This window comes from Neopelma chrysocephalum, unplaced genomic scaffold, assembly GCF_003984885.1.
Source record: "Neopelma chrysocephalum unplaced genomic scaffold, ASM398488v2 Primary Assembly neopelma1_59, whole genome shotgun sequence".
Taxonomy (NCBI): Eukaryota; Metazoa; Chordata; class Aves; order Passeriformes; family Pipridae; genus Neopelma; species Neopelma chrysocephalum.
This window is the reverse complement of record NW_020897714.1, coordinates 19,089,596-19,104,458: the sequence shown is the minus strand read 5'-3', so window position 1 is coordinate 19,104,458 and position 14,863 is coordinate 19,089,596. Positions and strand designations below refer to the sequence as shown.

At 50.9% G+C, this 14,863-nt stretch overlaps 2 protein-coding genes across 3 annotated transcripts in view; both read right to left on the bottom strand.

The window, feature by feature from the left end:
- Positions 1 to 983, bottom strand: part of IL2RB (interleukin 2 receptor subunit beta) — a 35,455-nt gene extending 34,472 nt beyond the window's left edge. Inside the window, exon 1 of the mRNA XM_027680299.1 lies at positions 835 to 983. The gene's annotated coding sequence lies outside the window, so the exon portion shown is untranslated. The remainder of the gene's footprint in view (positions 1 to 834) is intronic.
- Positions 984 to 7,491: 6,508 nt separating this feature from the next.
- On the bottom strand, positions 7,492 to 13,752 carry SSTR3 (somatostatin receptor 3). Of its 2 annotated transcripts, XM_027680766.1 has the most exons (3): positions 13,196 to 13,752; positions 11,106 to 11,271; positions 7,492 to 10,301 (listed from the first exon to the last, which is right to left on the bottom strand). In XM_027680766.1, the coding sequence occupies exon 3, from the start codon at positions 10,244 to 10,246 to the stop codon at positions 9,041 to 9,043; it is 1,206 nt and encodes a 401-aa protein (XP_027536567.1). In that variant the 5' UTR covers positions 10,247 to 10,301; positions 11,106 to 11,271; positions 13,196 to 13,752; the 3' UTR covers positions 7,492 to 9,040. The 2 variants fall into 2 exon arrangements, with proteins under 2 accessions (XP_027536567.1, XP_027536568.1); XM_027680767.1 differs by lacking the exon at positions 11,106 to 11,271 and having other exon boundaries at positions 13,369 to 13,752.
- Between the last annotated feature and the right edge of the window lie 1,111 nt (positions 13,753 to 14,863).

Below are 14,863 nucleotides of genomic sequence, written 5' to 3'. Positions count from 1 at the left end.
TAATGTCTCATCTGGGCTCAGTAGGGACTCACTGGTTGCCAGCAAACAAGGGCTTGCCCTAGTGGCATTGTCCAGCTGAGCAGAAGTTTATGCCAGTAAAGACACTTTTGCCTGGGTTATATTGCTCTGTTCTCTGAAGGGAACTGTCTGTACCAGCAATATTTTGCCAGGGCAGCCACATTTGCAGGAAGTTTTGAGAATTGTATCCAGTAAACCTGTGCCAGCCACACTTTTAAGTGTAATCCAAGTCTGAAGGGACATTGAGTGTCCAACAATCTTCCTTCTCCCTCATCACACACTCTGCCTTGGAGGCAGCCCAGGGATGCACTGGTTGGATTGTATTGCAACAATCTCTGCTCAACAGCAGCTGCTTCCTCCTTCTTCTACATTTCCTCCTTTGTCCTGTAACCCCCACCACACAGGCGAAGTAGGGGCACAAAACCTGACTCTCCTCCAGTGGCTGCATCCATCCTACTGACCCTCTCTGCCACTGGTATAGAAGGAAGGAAGTTGATGTTTTCTCCCCTTTCTAGCCCCTGTGTACAGCTCAGCTCCCCTGTGATACCTGTGGATCATCTGTCCTGTTTCACATACACACCTTCTCACATCCACCCACAAACACCCACACACTCACCCTTCGCAGCTCCTCCCTCGCCAAAACCTCCAGAGCAAAGGTATTGTTCATACCAAGAGGCAGAGAAACAGCTCCTTCTCTTCCCTGTCCTGGCTGCTTCCCCTCCACCACAGCTGTCTTTCCTTTCCCTATTTTCCACCCCTCTGCCCCCACTCTCCAAGAGCACCGCAAACCGGGAGGGGAAGCAGAGGACCTCTTACCTACACTCCCCTCCGGAGGGGTCCCGCGCTGAGTTATCTGTATCCTCAGCTGCTCCTGGTTAGCAGCGCGGGACGGAGGGCCGGCAGGGCCCAGCTGACTCCAGCCAGATGCTCGCCAAGTGCTCTTATGTAATTACTGTCTTTTCCATCCTGCCTCCAAGGCCTTTGTGAGTGCCTCCCCTCCTGCTCTGGCCCGTGTCAGGCTTGGCTCTCCCTCCCTTCCTCCCGCCCTTCTTCCACGCACCCTGCACAGCATCACAATTTGCTCAGCTCAACAGCTGATCCCTTCTGGAAGCAAAGTTCAGGCTTTTGGCTACTGCCGTTGCTACCCTTGGAAGGAGAGCTCGTGTGTTTCAGGAGCTGGGAAGTGATGAGCAGCACGGCTCTGTGCTCACCTCCTCTCCATCGCAGCCTGACTGCTGCTGGGTACCTTTGCCTTGCACTTCAGTAGTGCCTGCAAACACAGGGAGAGGGACACCTGAGACAAGGAAAGGTGGCAATGTGTTTCCATGCTTCAGTACTTTGTGATGCCCTCAGGTTATCCTGTAACAGCAGCTGTGACTCTGCCATAGCAGGATCACTGATCACCTCTGGACAGGAAGCAGAGGAGGGTGGGAAGAATAGATGACCTTTAAAGGTCCCTTCAACCCCAAAATGTTCTATGATTAGACAAATCTTTTCCAGCTGGTGGACTACATGGCTGTGCACGAGGCTTGTGTAACAGCCAGCTCTTGTTACTCAAGAGCACCAATCCGGTACAAAATTACTGGCTTAGAATACTTTCTACGTCTCTGAGGATGGGCAGGCCTATTGGATGTCAGCTGTATGGCTACATTCCTCTTGAGACTTCTGCCCATGTGGGGCCTGGATAAAGCAGGAATGACACGTTCCCTGGCTTTATGCAGGCTTCTGCTGAGTTTGAGGGCACTTGTGCCAGCAGAGATTTCTGCTGTGGGCTGCTTGGCGGCCTGGACTGTCTCACACAGAGATCAAGGCCTGGCAAAGACTCTTTTTTTCCTTTTTTTTTTTTTGCTGTGCATTGCTGAAATGCCACGTGGCTGAGGAGCAGCTGGAAGAGCCCTTCATCTGGACTCATCACTTGAGCAAAGGTGTTTCTAGACCTGGTAGTCTCTGTTAATGAGCATGAAAGCATGAGCTTGTCTCCCACCAGTGCCCCCACAGCCAGTCCGAGACACTGTTCGTCTGCCAGCCACAGCTGAGCAGTGTATCAGACACTGGCTGACAAGCTGCATCAGTTGGAGATGTCTCACAGTTAAAGGTGTATCACCCTGGCTGCCCCTTTCCCAATCAAGTAGCTTTTCCAGCTTGAGTGTCCCACCTCTTACCCCTGCCTTGTGACTCTGCCTGTGAGACCACTGAGACAAGAAACCTTTGTGGTATTCACCCCAAACTCTGGCATATGACTACAAGGGCTAACCCTACTGCAACCAGAAAGAGTTTGCTGCCTTGTGAACATCTAGAGCCAGCAGTTTGGCTGGGTAGGAGATACCAGGTGACACTGCAGATGTCTGAACCAGTTCTTAAAAATAACCTTCAGCCAAGCCTCCTGCCTTCTGCTTCTATGCATCTGAGTTCATCTGAATGCCTCCTCCTCCCATCCGCTCCTGTGTAGGCCCAGAAGTATTTACTCCTGTGCTGTCCTCTCCTATACACACTCCTAGCCCTGCCCTGATCAATTATCGACAGTAGATCACTACTAGGGGCATAACAACTCTCATAAGGAGTGCTGAGAAAGGTGAACAGTGGTTAGGCAAGAAAACTTTCTTCAGTGGTACCCATGAGCTTTCTCACCAAAGAAGCAAACACTTTGTGGCAGAATGTTGGGGCAGTGGAGATGGAGTGGCACAGGTGGGGAAAGAAGCTGGTGTTTAAGAGCTCACAGAAACTCTTGGATCTGTGACAGGTACTTTCCACTAAGGGAACCACACTGACACCATAGAATCATAGAATCACAGGATTGCTTGGGTTGGAAGGGACCTTCAAGATCATCTAATTCCAACTCCCCTGCCATGGGCAGGGACACTTTCCACTAGACCAAATTGATCAAAGCTCTATCCAGCCTGGCCTAGAACACTGCCAGGGATGGGGCAGCCACAACTTCTCTGGGCAACTTGTTCCAGTGCCTCACCATCCTCACATCTTCCTAATCTCTAATCTAAACCTACCCTCTTCCAGTTTAAACCCATTCCCCTTTGTCCTCTCACTACATGTCCTTGTGAAAAGTTCCTCTCCAACTCTCCTGTAGGCTCCCTTTAGGTACTGGAAGGGGCTATAAGGTCTCCCCAGAGCCTTTTCTTCTCTTAGCCTGTTTTCATAGGAGAGGTGCTCCAGCCCTCTGATTTTCCTCATTGCTCTCCTCCGGATCCGATCCAAGAGGTCCATGCCTTTCTTATGTTGGAGGCCCCACGGCTGGACGCAGCACTGGAGGTGGGGTCTCACCAGAGAGGAGTAGAGGGGCAGGGTCACCTCCCTCGACCCGCTGGCCACGTTTCTTTTGGCGCAGCCCAGGATACGGCTGGCTCTCAGGGCTGCGAGCGCACACCTCTCGTGCTCGCAAATGTCCCCCTCAACAGCGGGTGTTTGGCACGGAGGGGCTCCACCGCCGCTTGGTAGCACTGTCCTGAGCCTGGTCCCGACACCAGCTACCAGGGCAGGAGTCCTGCCGCGTTCTCCGTCTCCTGCAACCCCGGACCCCTCCGTCCCCCTCCGGGCACAAGCACCCCTCTGCGCAGGACGCGCCGCGCAGCGCCCCCGTCCCCGCCTACCCCCGCCCGCTCGGCACCACCCCCGCCCCGCCCCTCCCGTCCGGCTGCTGGTCCCGCCCGCGGGGGTCCCGAGTCCCCGACGGCAGTCGGGACGGGGATGGCCTCTCGCCTTCCTCCCGCCTGCAGCTTCGCGGCCGCTCCGGTTGGTGGTTCCGCGGTGGTTCCAGGGAGCCGCGGTGGGGGCACAGCCCGCGGAGGCTCAGTTTGTCGGTCAAGGCAGCCGTATTTCCGTGCCCCGCGGCCTTGTTTGTCATGTAGGGAAGGCTGCCGTGCTGCAGCCCAGGCACGTGTCTTTGGCTGGCTGCATTGACGTACTGGGAATGCGTGTGTGCCTGTTTGTGCGTGACGTGGTGAGTGTGGGATCTGCGTGAGCCGGCTGCAGTGTGCGTGGCGTTTGCATATTTTATGCTTGGGAAGGCAAAAAACCAGCAATTTTTCATGAGCAAATATTTGCATATTTTCCACTCGTTCGAGCAGATAAAGCATTTCAATTCTCTGTTGGATCCTCAGGAGAGCCAGGAGCATCTTCTCTTCAAAGGTGTTTCCATTTCTTCTATCTCCCCATCTCTACAGGCCATCCTATTCCAACAACGGATTAACTGCTTCCTACCCCCTCCACACACCCCCTTGTTCCGTATCCATGTAGAACAGCTGAATCAGAATGTGGCCTGGACCGTTTTGCTGTTGCCTGATCCGAGCTGCTGTGATTCCCTGCTGATGACAAATACAGTGGCTCCCTAACAACAGCTCCAAATGACATCAGTGTGGGCTGTGTTGGTAACAGCCTGGAATGCACCCTCACTTCTCCACACTGAAGCCCCTCAGACATCGCCTTTCACTGCCCTTCCAGATTCTCTCCTGAAGATCCATCGCAGAGCAGAAGGGTCACACTAAGTGGGTCCAAAGCCGCCGCAGACCACCACTGTGTATTTGGGTTTGCAGGTATGGTGGGTGGGTACGTGTGGGGGGAAGGTCATTTGGAAGGTCCAGATGTCATCTCCCAGTTTGAGCCCATGCCTGGGCTATGTGCATTAAGGTGTGTGTGCTGCGTTCTTGGCATTCATGCTTAGGCCAAGAGGTATGTGCGTGTCTGGGTATGTGTGCGTCTGTGCGTGTGGCCACATATGGTCTCACACATACATCTATATGCCCTTGAATCAGTGTACCCACAGAACACGAATATGTACATATATTTATACGCATTCACACAGCTGCAGGTAGCCACACATACAGGCATGCAATCATGTAAACACATTCGTATGCATGCATGCACAACAGATAAAAATGCCTCTCTGTATCTGCTCTTGTGCACTCTGGCATGTGCATACGAACTCTCTGAGCAGCTGACAGAACACGTTCCCTGTGTCTCTAACCCCCCATTTATGATCACACGTTTACTGGGAGGAGGCATTGCACAATGCTGCTGAAATCATTGCGGCCCTTTCTGGTCTTGCAGCTCCGATCGCTACGTGACAAGAATAAAATCTTTTGTGCAACACAGGGCTTGATGGAGCCCTTATCTCTGTGTCTCTGCACTCAGAATAGTAAACTCCATTTCCATATCTGACTGGAAAAAATCCCCCTGAACATGTCCAGAATTTCACTTAGCCACTGCACACGGTCCCCGTGGCCTCTGGGTTGCCTGGAGTCAACTGCACCATCGTTAAGGAGAGAGAGGGATCACAGAAGCAGTCAGATTAATGCTATTACTACAGGAAAAGCTGGGGATTCACCAACAGGGAGACAGAGCTGAGGAGAGAGTGGGGGTCAGAAGGCAGCAGGGTACTGTCCATCATTCCAAATGCCTGTTCCTATGAAAAACAGCCTTTTAATCAGTGGTGATATTTTCCAGAATTTTGTAGCATTTGTTTTCTCCTCATGAATTTTGGACAAAAAAAACCCCTTTTTTTTTCCCCTCCTCCAGTCTTATTTTCTGTTCATCTTCATTTTTTTTCAGCAATTTGTCACTGCAAAATAGGATGCAGCATAGGGGGGGCGAAGAAAACACAAGACAGAAAAATATGATGCTTGTTTCTTTTCTTTTAAATTCCTATTTAAACCTCAGGTTTTTTGCAGGCCTCCCTGGAACATATTTTATTTTCCCCAGCAGGCTCCCCTGCAGAGCTGCCTTGGTGGGGGCTCGGATTCTGTGTATCAAAATGATGTCTCCTTGGCACAATTGCTTGGTGCTGGCATTGCAGTGCTTGGGCTCTAAGGGTTGTCAGTATTTTAAGAAGCTAACCAGTCGATGGAGTTTCTTGAATGGTGATTTGCAGCAGATGGAGCTGCAAAGGCGTGTGAAATGAAGTCTCATCTTGATTTGGTGAAGGAGACTGTCTCTGTTAAGTGTGTTGGCAGCTGGGGAACACCCCCATCTCCCCACAGCAGCTGGATAGCCACTCCACGGATAAGGAAACCCACCCTTTATCTGCCCCCCACCCACCTGAGCTGCCTCCTACAAGGTCCTCAGTCACTGTCACATGCCTTCTTCAATGCCTGGTCATCAAACACAGTGCTACAAGCTCCCCAGATAATACCATTTTTCCTCTATCCTACAGGGATTGCTGTGCCAGTGGAGTCCAGCATTCACCTTGCTCTGCTCCTCATTGCAAGAGGAGCAACAGAGACCCCTGTTTAAAGTGCTGCGTTGTCCATCTGTCTGACCACTTGGTAGTCAGACCTTTTACTCTTCCTACCACTTGTTGCCCCTTACAGAGGCAGAAAGCTTTGGCAGTCCATCCTCAGTCTGCTAGGATTGCTTGATTGTGCTTCATCCAATAGATGTTGTGGGAGCTCCCCAAGAAAATAAAACAGAGGCTTTTTTTAGTTCAACAGATTGTATCCCACGCCCATGAAGAGTTTGGCTGCCTTTCTCACTGGGGCCCACAGTGTGGGAAGCTGATGCATGGATGGAAGGAGGAGGAGATGTAAAGAGGTAGCAGAGGATAGAATCTGGCTACCAAGCACTTTTTTTTCCCTGTGAGTTGAGCCTGCACTCCTGGGTGACTGCCCATGCTCAGGGGGCAAGTAGCACTTTGTAAGAGGAGCTAAGCAATTGCTGTATGGTATCACTGGTAGCTCAGCTACTCAGGCTGAGCCTGCAGGCATGAACAGCTTAGTGTTCCAGGCTTAAAGAGGAAACATGAGGATGTAGGTTTCTTCCTTTCTCGTGGAGGTGATGGCAGTACCCGTGGCTGAGCGCACAGCTGAATGTCTTTGGTTGTGTTTGCAGTCCCTTCCCTGCCTTCCTGAGCTATCTAACATGGCTAGGAGATGTCTCTTCTCCTCATGCCCTGTGACAGTCCTTTCCTGAATTCAGGTGCCCTGCACTGCAGTTCCTCTAGTGCCTGCCAGGCCTTCACTTCTCACATTGCCTTTGTGTGACTTTGACTCCTGCTTCCTCATAAAGTGGTTCTGTTGCCACCATCCTCAGCTGCTGCAGCTTGTTCTGCTGCCCAGCCCAGGGCTTTTGGCTTCCATCCCAGCACACCTGTTCCCATGCCACCCCTTCACTTCTCTTGCCTTCTCTCAAGTGACCCATGAGACATCTTTCTATCACCCAGCCAACTCTCATAACTGACTCTCCACAGACTACCTCCTCCAACATCTCCTGACCGCAGGGAGACACGTCTCCTTCTGGTGCATGCCTCCTTCCTATTTCTCAAAAGGATTTGTAGAGAAAAGTGCCCAAATATAACCAAGGGCTCTGGTATGAGGACCATTTTGGTGGCTGTAGCTTAGCAATAGTATTCATGGAGAAGTTAAAGGTGTGGGAGGAATGAAGCCAAAGCAAAGAAGGAGACCTTCATCCCACCCACCCTTGTACATTGCTGCTGTTCTAACCTACATGTTCACATGGACCCACCACAGCTTCCCTCCAACAACCAATGCACAGGAGCAAGCACTGGTCCAACCCTCACAGCAGCACACGTATTCTCACACTTTCACCCGAGCATTCACATGTGCACACACATTTCCATAAATACTTGCATGCCTGCAAAACTGTACCTGCACCGAAACATTCCACAATTACATTAACACACTCACTCATCTGTGTTTGTATACACTTATACACATGCATACCCCCTTATGTATCCCTGTACACATTTACATACACCACACAGATTAGCATCAGTGCCCAACCCATGCGCATCTCCCACCAGTCTGACTCCTCTGTCTCCCATCCTCTGCAGCCATTCTCTGACATGTACAGTCCAGGGAACAAACTTTTGCATACGACAATCTTTGTGCACATGCAAACATATGAACATCATTTCTTCACCATCCTGAACCAAATACTCACCATTTCCCACAAGATGAATCAGTTCCTAGTATTGCCCAGACTCTCTGCAACCATAGCTCTTACACACTGGAGATCCCCTGACCTCCCTCTGCTTCCTGCCCCCATCCTGTACTGATAGATGCCTTGATCTCTTGTATCAGCCAAACAGTACTCCATACAGAGATCAACTCAACCCGAAGACAATGTATATTCTCAGGAGAGCCAAATCTGTAGCACCTCCCTCCCCTAAACACACAGAACGTTTCTGTCCTGTTGGCCTTTTATGTCCAAAGGCTTTTTTTTTATTTACAGTAAGGCTTAGGGAGAGGAAAAGGGAAAGGGCATTTCAGCTTGTAAGAAACACTGCCTCTGATTCATGTCGCATTGTCTTTTTCTCTACCTTTGTTACACCTCCCACCGGGGTGCAGAGGCACCAGGAAAACCCTGAAGAATGTGAGATGCAGGAAAGAAATGTTCCATTTTTTTCTCCCAGGTAAGTCCCATCAGCCTGCCCAGAGTCCATGAGAGCCTTAAAAAGAAAGAGAAGGTTTTGAGCAATTAGTGGTCTCCAGCCATGACCAGCATGGGCAGGAAATCTGTACCCAAGGCATTTTTAAGAGCTAGAGAGGGGTCAGCCATGCATGCAACTGGCTGGTATGTCTTTGCTGCAGACATTTTTCCTCCCTGTTTGTCTTTCAGGGTAAACCACTTCTCGTGTTTGTAAGGAGGATAATCAAGGCACTGGGATGCCTACGTGTAGTATATGCCATTTGGGAACTTCCTTGACATGCCACAATCAGATGGCAGCTGATGCCCTCCACAGCTGAGTCATTTAAGGACAGATCATGCAATCTAGGGCTGATCTCGCTCTCTCTGTATTGTCAGTGCCCAGCACCTCTTCAGCTCCCCCTGGATGCAGTCCATTCTTTACCCAGTACCACATAAACCTCAGGTGTCTTTTCCAAAGCCAAGAAAAATGTCTTGCTTTTTCTACAAGTTCATGGAGCCCTCTTCATCTTTAAACAGACTCTTGGACTTTAATATGCCTTTGTCTCCCATTGCCTTTGAGGTTGAAAAGCAGACAAGGTGAAGGGGACCTCAGATTCCAATGTCTCTTTCCCCTACACCATCCCTTTCATCACAAATAACTGACATGCAACTTGTTGCTCTTTTCGCATCCCACAGGCTGCTCAGGGAGTGGTTTCTGCTCATTGCTCTCTCCTTCTCCACCGCTTAGAGGGCGCTCCTGCCTGCCATTTCCATTCTGGGTGATCTTGCTGATCTCGCCCTCTTCCCCTTCATCATCAGTCTTCTCTGGGGGGCCTGCTGGCACCTCCTGGCTCTGGACTCGGCGGGATGGCCTGAAGATGGCCCTCTGGAAGCCCTGCTTGAAGCGGTAGGAAAGGAAGCCATAGATGATAGGATTGGCACAGCTATTGGCATACGGCAGCACCACCACAAGGAAGTAGACACCAAAGAGGGATGGCTCCTCTGGCAGCGGGCAAACAACATTGATTATGTTGAGGACATAGAAGGGGAGCCAGCAAAGGACGAAGACAGCCACAACGGTCACCACCATGCGGGTCACTCTGCGCTCTGAAAGCTTGTGCTTGGAGGACAGAGCCCTCACCCGCCTGCCAGAGGAACGAACCTTCACAACAATCAGAAGATAGCAGAGACAAATCACCAGCAGCGGTCCAAAGAAGCCCAGCGTAGCAGTGTAGATGATGAAGCCAGCTCTCCACACCGAGGCTGGCTCTGGCCACTGGATGTGGCACGTACTCATCCCTAAAGGGACGTCTGAGAAGACAACCACGGGCAGCACCACTATGGAAGACAGCACCCACACTGTTGCACTCACAGCCTTGGCCACTCGTGCTGTCCGCCATTTGGAGGACTTCCCTGGGTGCACCACTGCCAAGTAGCGATCAACACTCATCACTGTCAGGCAGAAGATGCTGGTGAACTGATTGATGGCATCCACAGCCATCACCAGGCGGCACATGAAAGAACCAAACGGCCAGTAGGAGAGGGCATTTTGCGCAGCCAGGAATGGCAGGCCCAGCATGAAGAGCTCATCAGCTAGGGCCAGGTTCAGGATGTAGACGTTGGTCACCGACTCACTCACAGAGTGCCGCAGGACCACATAAATGACCAGAGAATTCCCAGCCAGCCCCACCACACAGACAATGAGGTAGACCACAGGGATGAGGACACCGCTGACAACTACACCAGGGCTGACGGTAGTGGAGCTGTTGGGGGTGGTGAAGCCTTCCCAGCTGCTAGAGGCATTCCCCTCCTCCGACACTGCCGGTGTGGGGAGGCTGAAAGCAGAAGTGTTCATAGCAGAAGCAGGGAAGAGGGCAGGGGGCAGTGTCCTTGCAGGATCAGTTAGCAATCTGGAAATGAGAGGGGGAGAAAAAAACACATTGATACTGGGGACATGACAGCTGAACAAGCCACAGATAAAATCACTACATTAACTGTGTTTTAGATATGGACAGGCATGGGAAGTCAGGGTGAGTTTGTGGATGCTGGCAGCCACTGGAAAATCTAGGACAATATCAAACCCATCTAGTCCTGCGAGGCACAGTGGGCATGGAGGGACAAACAATGATATGGCTCAGTGTGGGCCAATGGATTGTCTCTCCTACGAAAAGATCCTCTAGGGAAATAACAACAGACTAGGATAAGGGCGGGGAAATTTCTCATTTTCTGCTAATGGCTTCAATACTGAGGACATGGTCACCAGAGGCCTGATTCTCATTTATGAGTGGCAGGTACCTTAGAAACCAAAGAGGGAAAAGCATCCAGTGACAAAGCCATTCCAATTCTGACTCCCCCATTCTCTGACTATTCTCTTGCTTTCTGAAACTCTTTTTGGACTGGCCGGTTTATTGTTGGCTCTACCAGCAGAAGCAAAAGCACCTTCACTCTCAGTAGAGGCTGAAGTCAGCACCTGAGCTGGAGGGTAGCTGTTTTGTGTTATACCAGTTTGAGAGCAAAGGAAGAGCCAGATTATTTTGAGTATACTAAGAGGGATCAGTCTAGGTCTCTCTTGTGTCTTTCTCTCTTGTTGTCTCCCTCTCTTTCTCTCTCTCTCCCTCTCTCTCTCTCTCTCCCTCTCTCTCTCTCTCCCTGCCTCTCTGTTTCCTTCTGCACCCTGCAACACACTGCTAATGACAGAGGCCCTGCCTGCCCACCTGTTTGCAACACCAAAGCAGCGTCCCAGCCCTCCTAATCTGAGGTGCCCAATTGCCCATCACGTCAGGGTTTGGCATGGAAACAGCGCTCGGCTCACTTAGAGAGAGCCTTGAGCAAACAAGTTCTCCATTCACCACAAGGTCGCTGCTGACACTGGGTGAGAAGCTGCAGGGAGAGAAGAGACAGTTAAGGTACAGACGTGGCTTTTTTGAGGGCTCCAGATATGTGAAATACAGAGCCCAGCACATACTACAGACCAGAGATACCCTGGCAAACCTTATGCAGGGCAGATTTGTGATGCTTTCAGGATCAGTCTAGCTCTGGTAGAATCTTCTGGAGGTGTGGACTGACAGGGTCATCCTCCTGATGAATTAGCTTGTTGGAAGGGAGGATGACTTAGTAGAAGGGAACAAGGACCCTGAGGCTCACCTTTACACATCTCAACAAATCTCCTAGGACTCTGAAGCTCTTTTTCTATTGAAATTAAAACTGAGAATCTCAAAGGAAAGGACTCCCAATCTTAACTACTTTCAGGAGGCCAGAAACACTCCAGAGACTTTTCTCCCAAATGTGTTGGCATCACAGCCTCCTTCACAAATGTCTTAATATTACAGCTTTTATTCTGGTTTTTTGTAGATGTCATACCAAGTTCTGGAAACACTGGGGGAGACCTGAGCTTTAGATGGATTCATTGGATATCAGACAAGCAAACCCAAGAAACTCCACAGATGTATCCAATCTTATACTGAAGGAACTTCATCTGGTAGGCCCCATAAAAACACAGTTGGGCAACTATGTCTTAAGGCCATTTCTACAGGCTATTGCATGAATGTTTCCTGCTTTGAAGCATTTGAGCTTTGGAGGACTGGAATTGTTTAAATTTTCTTTGCAGGTGCCTTGGGCTGTGACACACTGTCCTGATAGAAGCCCATCTACTGGGGTCCTGCAGCACTGGATTGTCCCACACATCATGAGTGGCTGTAACGAATGGGCAGAGTAGGAAGTGGTTTGAAACTCAGGGATCTTTCCTCTGATATTTTTTCCAATGCTGTTCTAGTGACACAAATCACTTGTTGGAGGGAAAAGGAGGGCAATGGCTGCTCTAGGTACAAAGATCCCTGAAAAGGGTGACAGAGGCCAGAACAGTATGTTCATAAAAAGATTATCCTCTAAAAGGTGGAGATGTAGTTAGGAATTCCTTTGGATGTTCCTCCTGCATGCAAATGAATTAAAAAAAAAAAAAAGCCAAACATTTGAAAAGAGAGCCCTCCAAATACCAAATGTGGATGGAGATACTGATGCTGGGGCTGAAGAGCATTTGGAGAAGTATCTGGGGTCCAGATCTCAAAGCTTGTTGTTCAGGCTGTGGTTTAGCAATACAGTAAACCCAGCTTCAGGGCCCCAGAAAACCTATCAAAAATGCTAGGGCATGCAGCAAAACCCATGGATTTTCTATAAACTCATTTTTCCTGCTCAGATAGATGCAGTGAAGAAACTTTAAGCAGGTGTGGTCTGTCTCTGCTGTTCTAACTTTGTTAAGTACTACGCACCAGCTCAAACACCATGTCACACATTCTGGATAGTTTGACAGAACAATCACTGGATACCAGTGCCTCATCTAGCTTGGATCTACTCTGCTGGCTGCTTTGGCAGCACATGGCATAGGTAGGAATTGGAGAGGAACCTTGGCCTCAGACTGATAGTGTTTTGGCATCCATTTGGAGTCTGTCCCTTATGTGGACAGCACCTGTTGCAAGAGGCTTGGGATCTGCTAACAGGTGCTACCAGAATGTACCTGGCTCATGCAGCTGGAGAGCAGAAGGAAGGCAGAGAGGTAGGAAGAGATGGGAAATTGGTGCTACTGCTTTCTTTAGAAAAAACAAATAAATTTTATATATATATAAATGTCTGCATTGAATGAAAGGAGGAGGTGGATGCTAAGAGCTGAGCCTCGACCTGGTTACAATACATGAATAGAAGCTGGGAGGGACCACAGAGACCAATAACCTGCAGCCCCTCTTGCCCCCTCCCCACCTGTCCCCCCCGGTTTCCCATGGCTCTGCTCCAGCTCAGGACTCCGCCGTCTCACCTCGAGGCTGAGCTGTCTGGTACGGACGACGATGGACTGGCTGAGTTGGAGGGTGGGGAGCCGGGGGGGAGGTCGGCAGGTTTCCTTCTCTGGGACTGCAGAGTTAACTTCTGCATGGACTCACGCCCACGGGTGTCATCTGGGAAACGCGGGCAGAGCCGCCGGGTACTTACATGTCGTTGGGATGTACATTTTCCTCTGCTTCACCGGGAGAATCCGTATCATGTTTTTTCTCTTCCCCTTTCTTAAGAGCGGTAGAGCAGAGCGGTCCCGGAGGCAACGCGCCCACCGTGCTCTACCGGAGACGCGAGTCCTTCTTCCCGCACTTGCCCATCGCCCACTCCGTGGCTGGCGTGGGAGCGGGGCCCACGGCCGTGCCCGCGGGCTGCCGGCCGGGGCTGCGCTGTCCCTCAGCCCCACGCCGGAGGGTCTGTCCCCCTCGCTGCCCCCGCCATCTGCGGGGCTCGGGCAGAGGGAGCGGAGCGGCGGCACCGGGGGACGGGTACCGGCAGCCAATGGGCGCCACGCACGGAAACACCGGCAGGAGAAGGAGGAGAAGGAGGGGATGGACGACAGGGCAGGAGAACGAGGAGCGGGAGGAGACACCGGGATGGAGAATAGAAGGAGGAGAGAGAGGTGCAAGGAGAGAGGCAAAAGGATAGAGGAGCGTGGAAGACTGGGAGGATGAAGGAATGAGGAGTGCGGTAAAAGAAGCTGAAGACAGTGTAGGGGAGAGGGAGAGGAAGAAGAGGGATAGAGAGAGCAGCTATGTGGTGCGAGAGTGGTGTGCAGGAGGGGGTGACTCGACTCGGCTTCCCTAGGCAGGCACCCAGGAGACGGCCTCCCTGTTCCGAGGGTCTTGCAGGCAGGACTCATGTTGCTCAGAGCTGCAGGGACACGGCAAAACCTTCTGGCTGGCAAGATGCTCAGAAATCGAGGTAGATGTTGAGCACACAAACCCTTGTCCCTTCTATTCTGCCCTATGAGCATCTCCAGATGGATGGAGATGAGGGCAGACGGCCAAATAGGGGGCTGTATGTTTCAATTCCTTCCCTTATCTGGCTCCATGAACAATCTCTTGTCTTTTGCATTTTCATTGGGAAAATGCTCTAGTTCAACAGCCCCAAACTCTCCTACTAGATTTCATCTCTGCTGGAACATGTAGACCCAGAAGAAATGGGTCTAGGAAGGAAATTAATCTCCTTTGTTTGAGCAGTTCTCCCAGGAAGGACACGAGGATTTTCCCATACCATTCCCTGCACAAAGGCCTTTCCTGTCATCCTCACCCCCTTCCCAGCCCTGCAGCCAACATCAGTGACTGCTTGTGCTGTGCAGTCACCCACTTCTTGACATTTGGCACTGCTGTTGGGAGCATTTGAGCCCCTAGGGCCAATTCCAGCCTTAACAGAAGAAGGCTGTGAACAGAACATAGCCAGGGTTTAATCTGGCATTCCAAATCTATTTGAGCAACTTTATGTTCAGCCAGTGTTGATCATAGGTGAGCTGATAAAGGCAGTACAGGACTTCAAAGCTGTCAGGCTGCCTTAGGCCGGAACTTCACCACAATGCTATCTGGAGACACACAAGAGATATGACGCCTCATTGTGGAAAAAATGGCATGGGTAGCACCCAGATGTTTTCTTTGCCATGGTAGAGCAGGTATCTGTA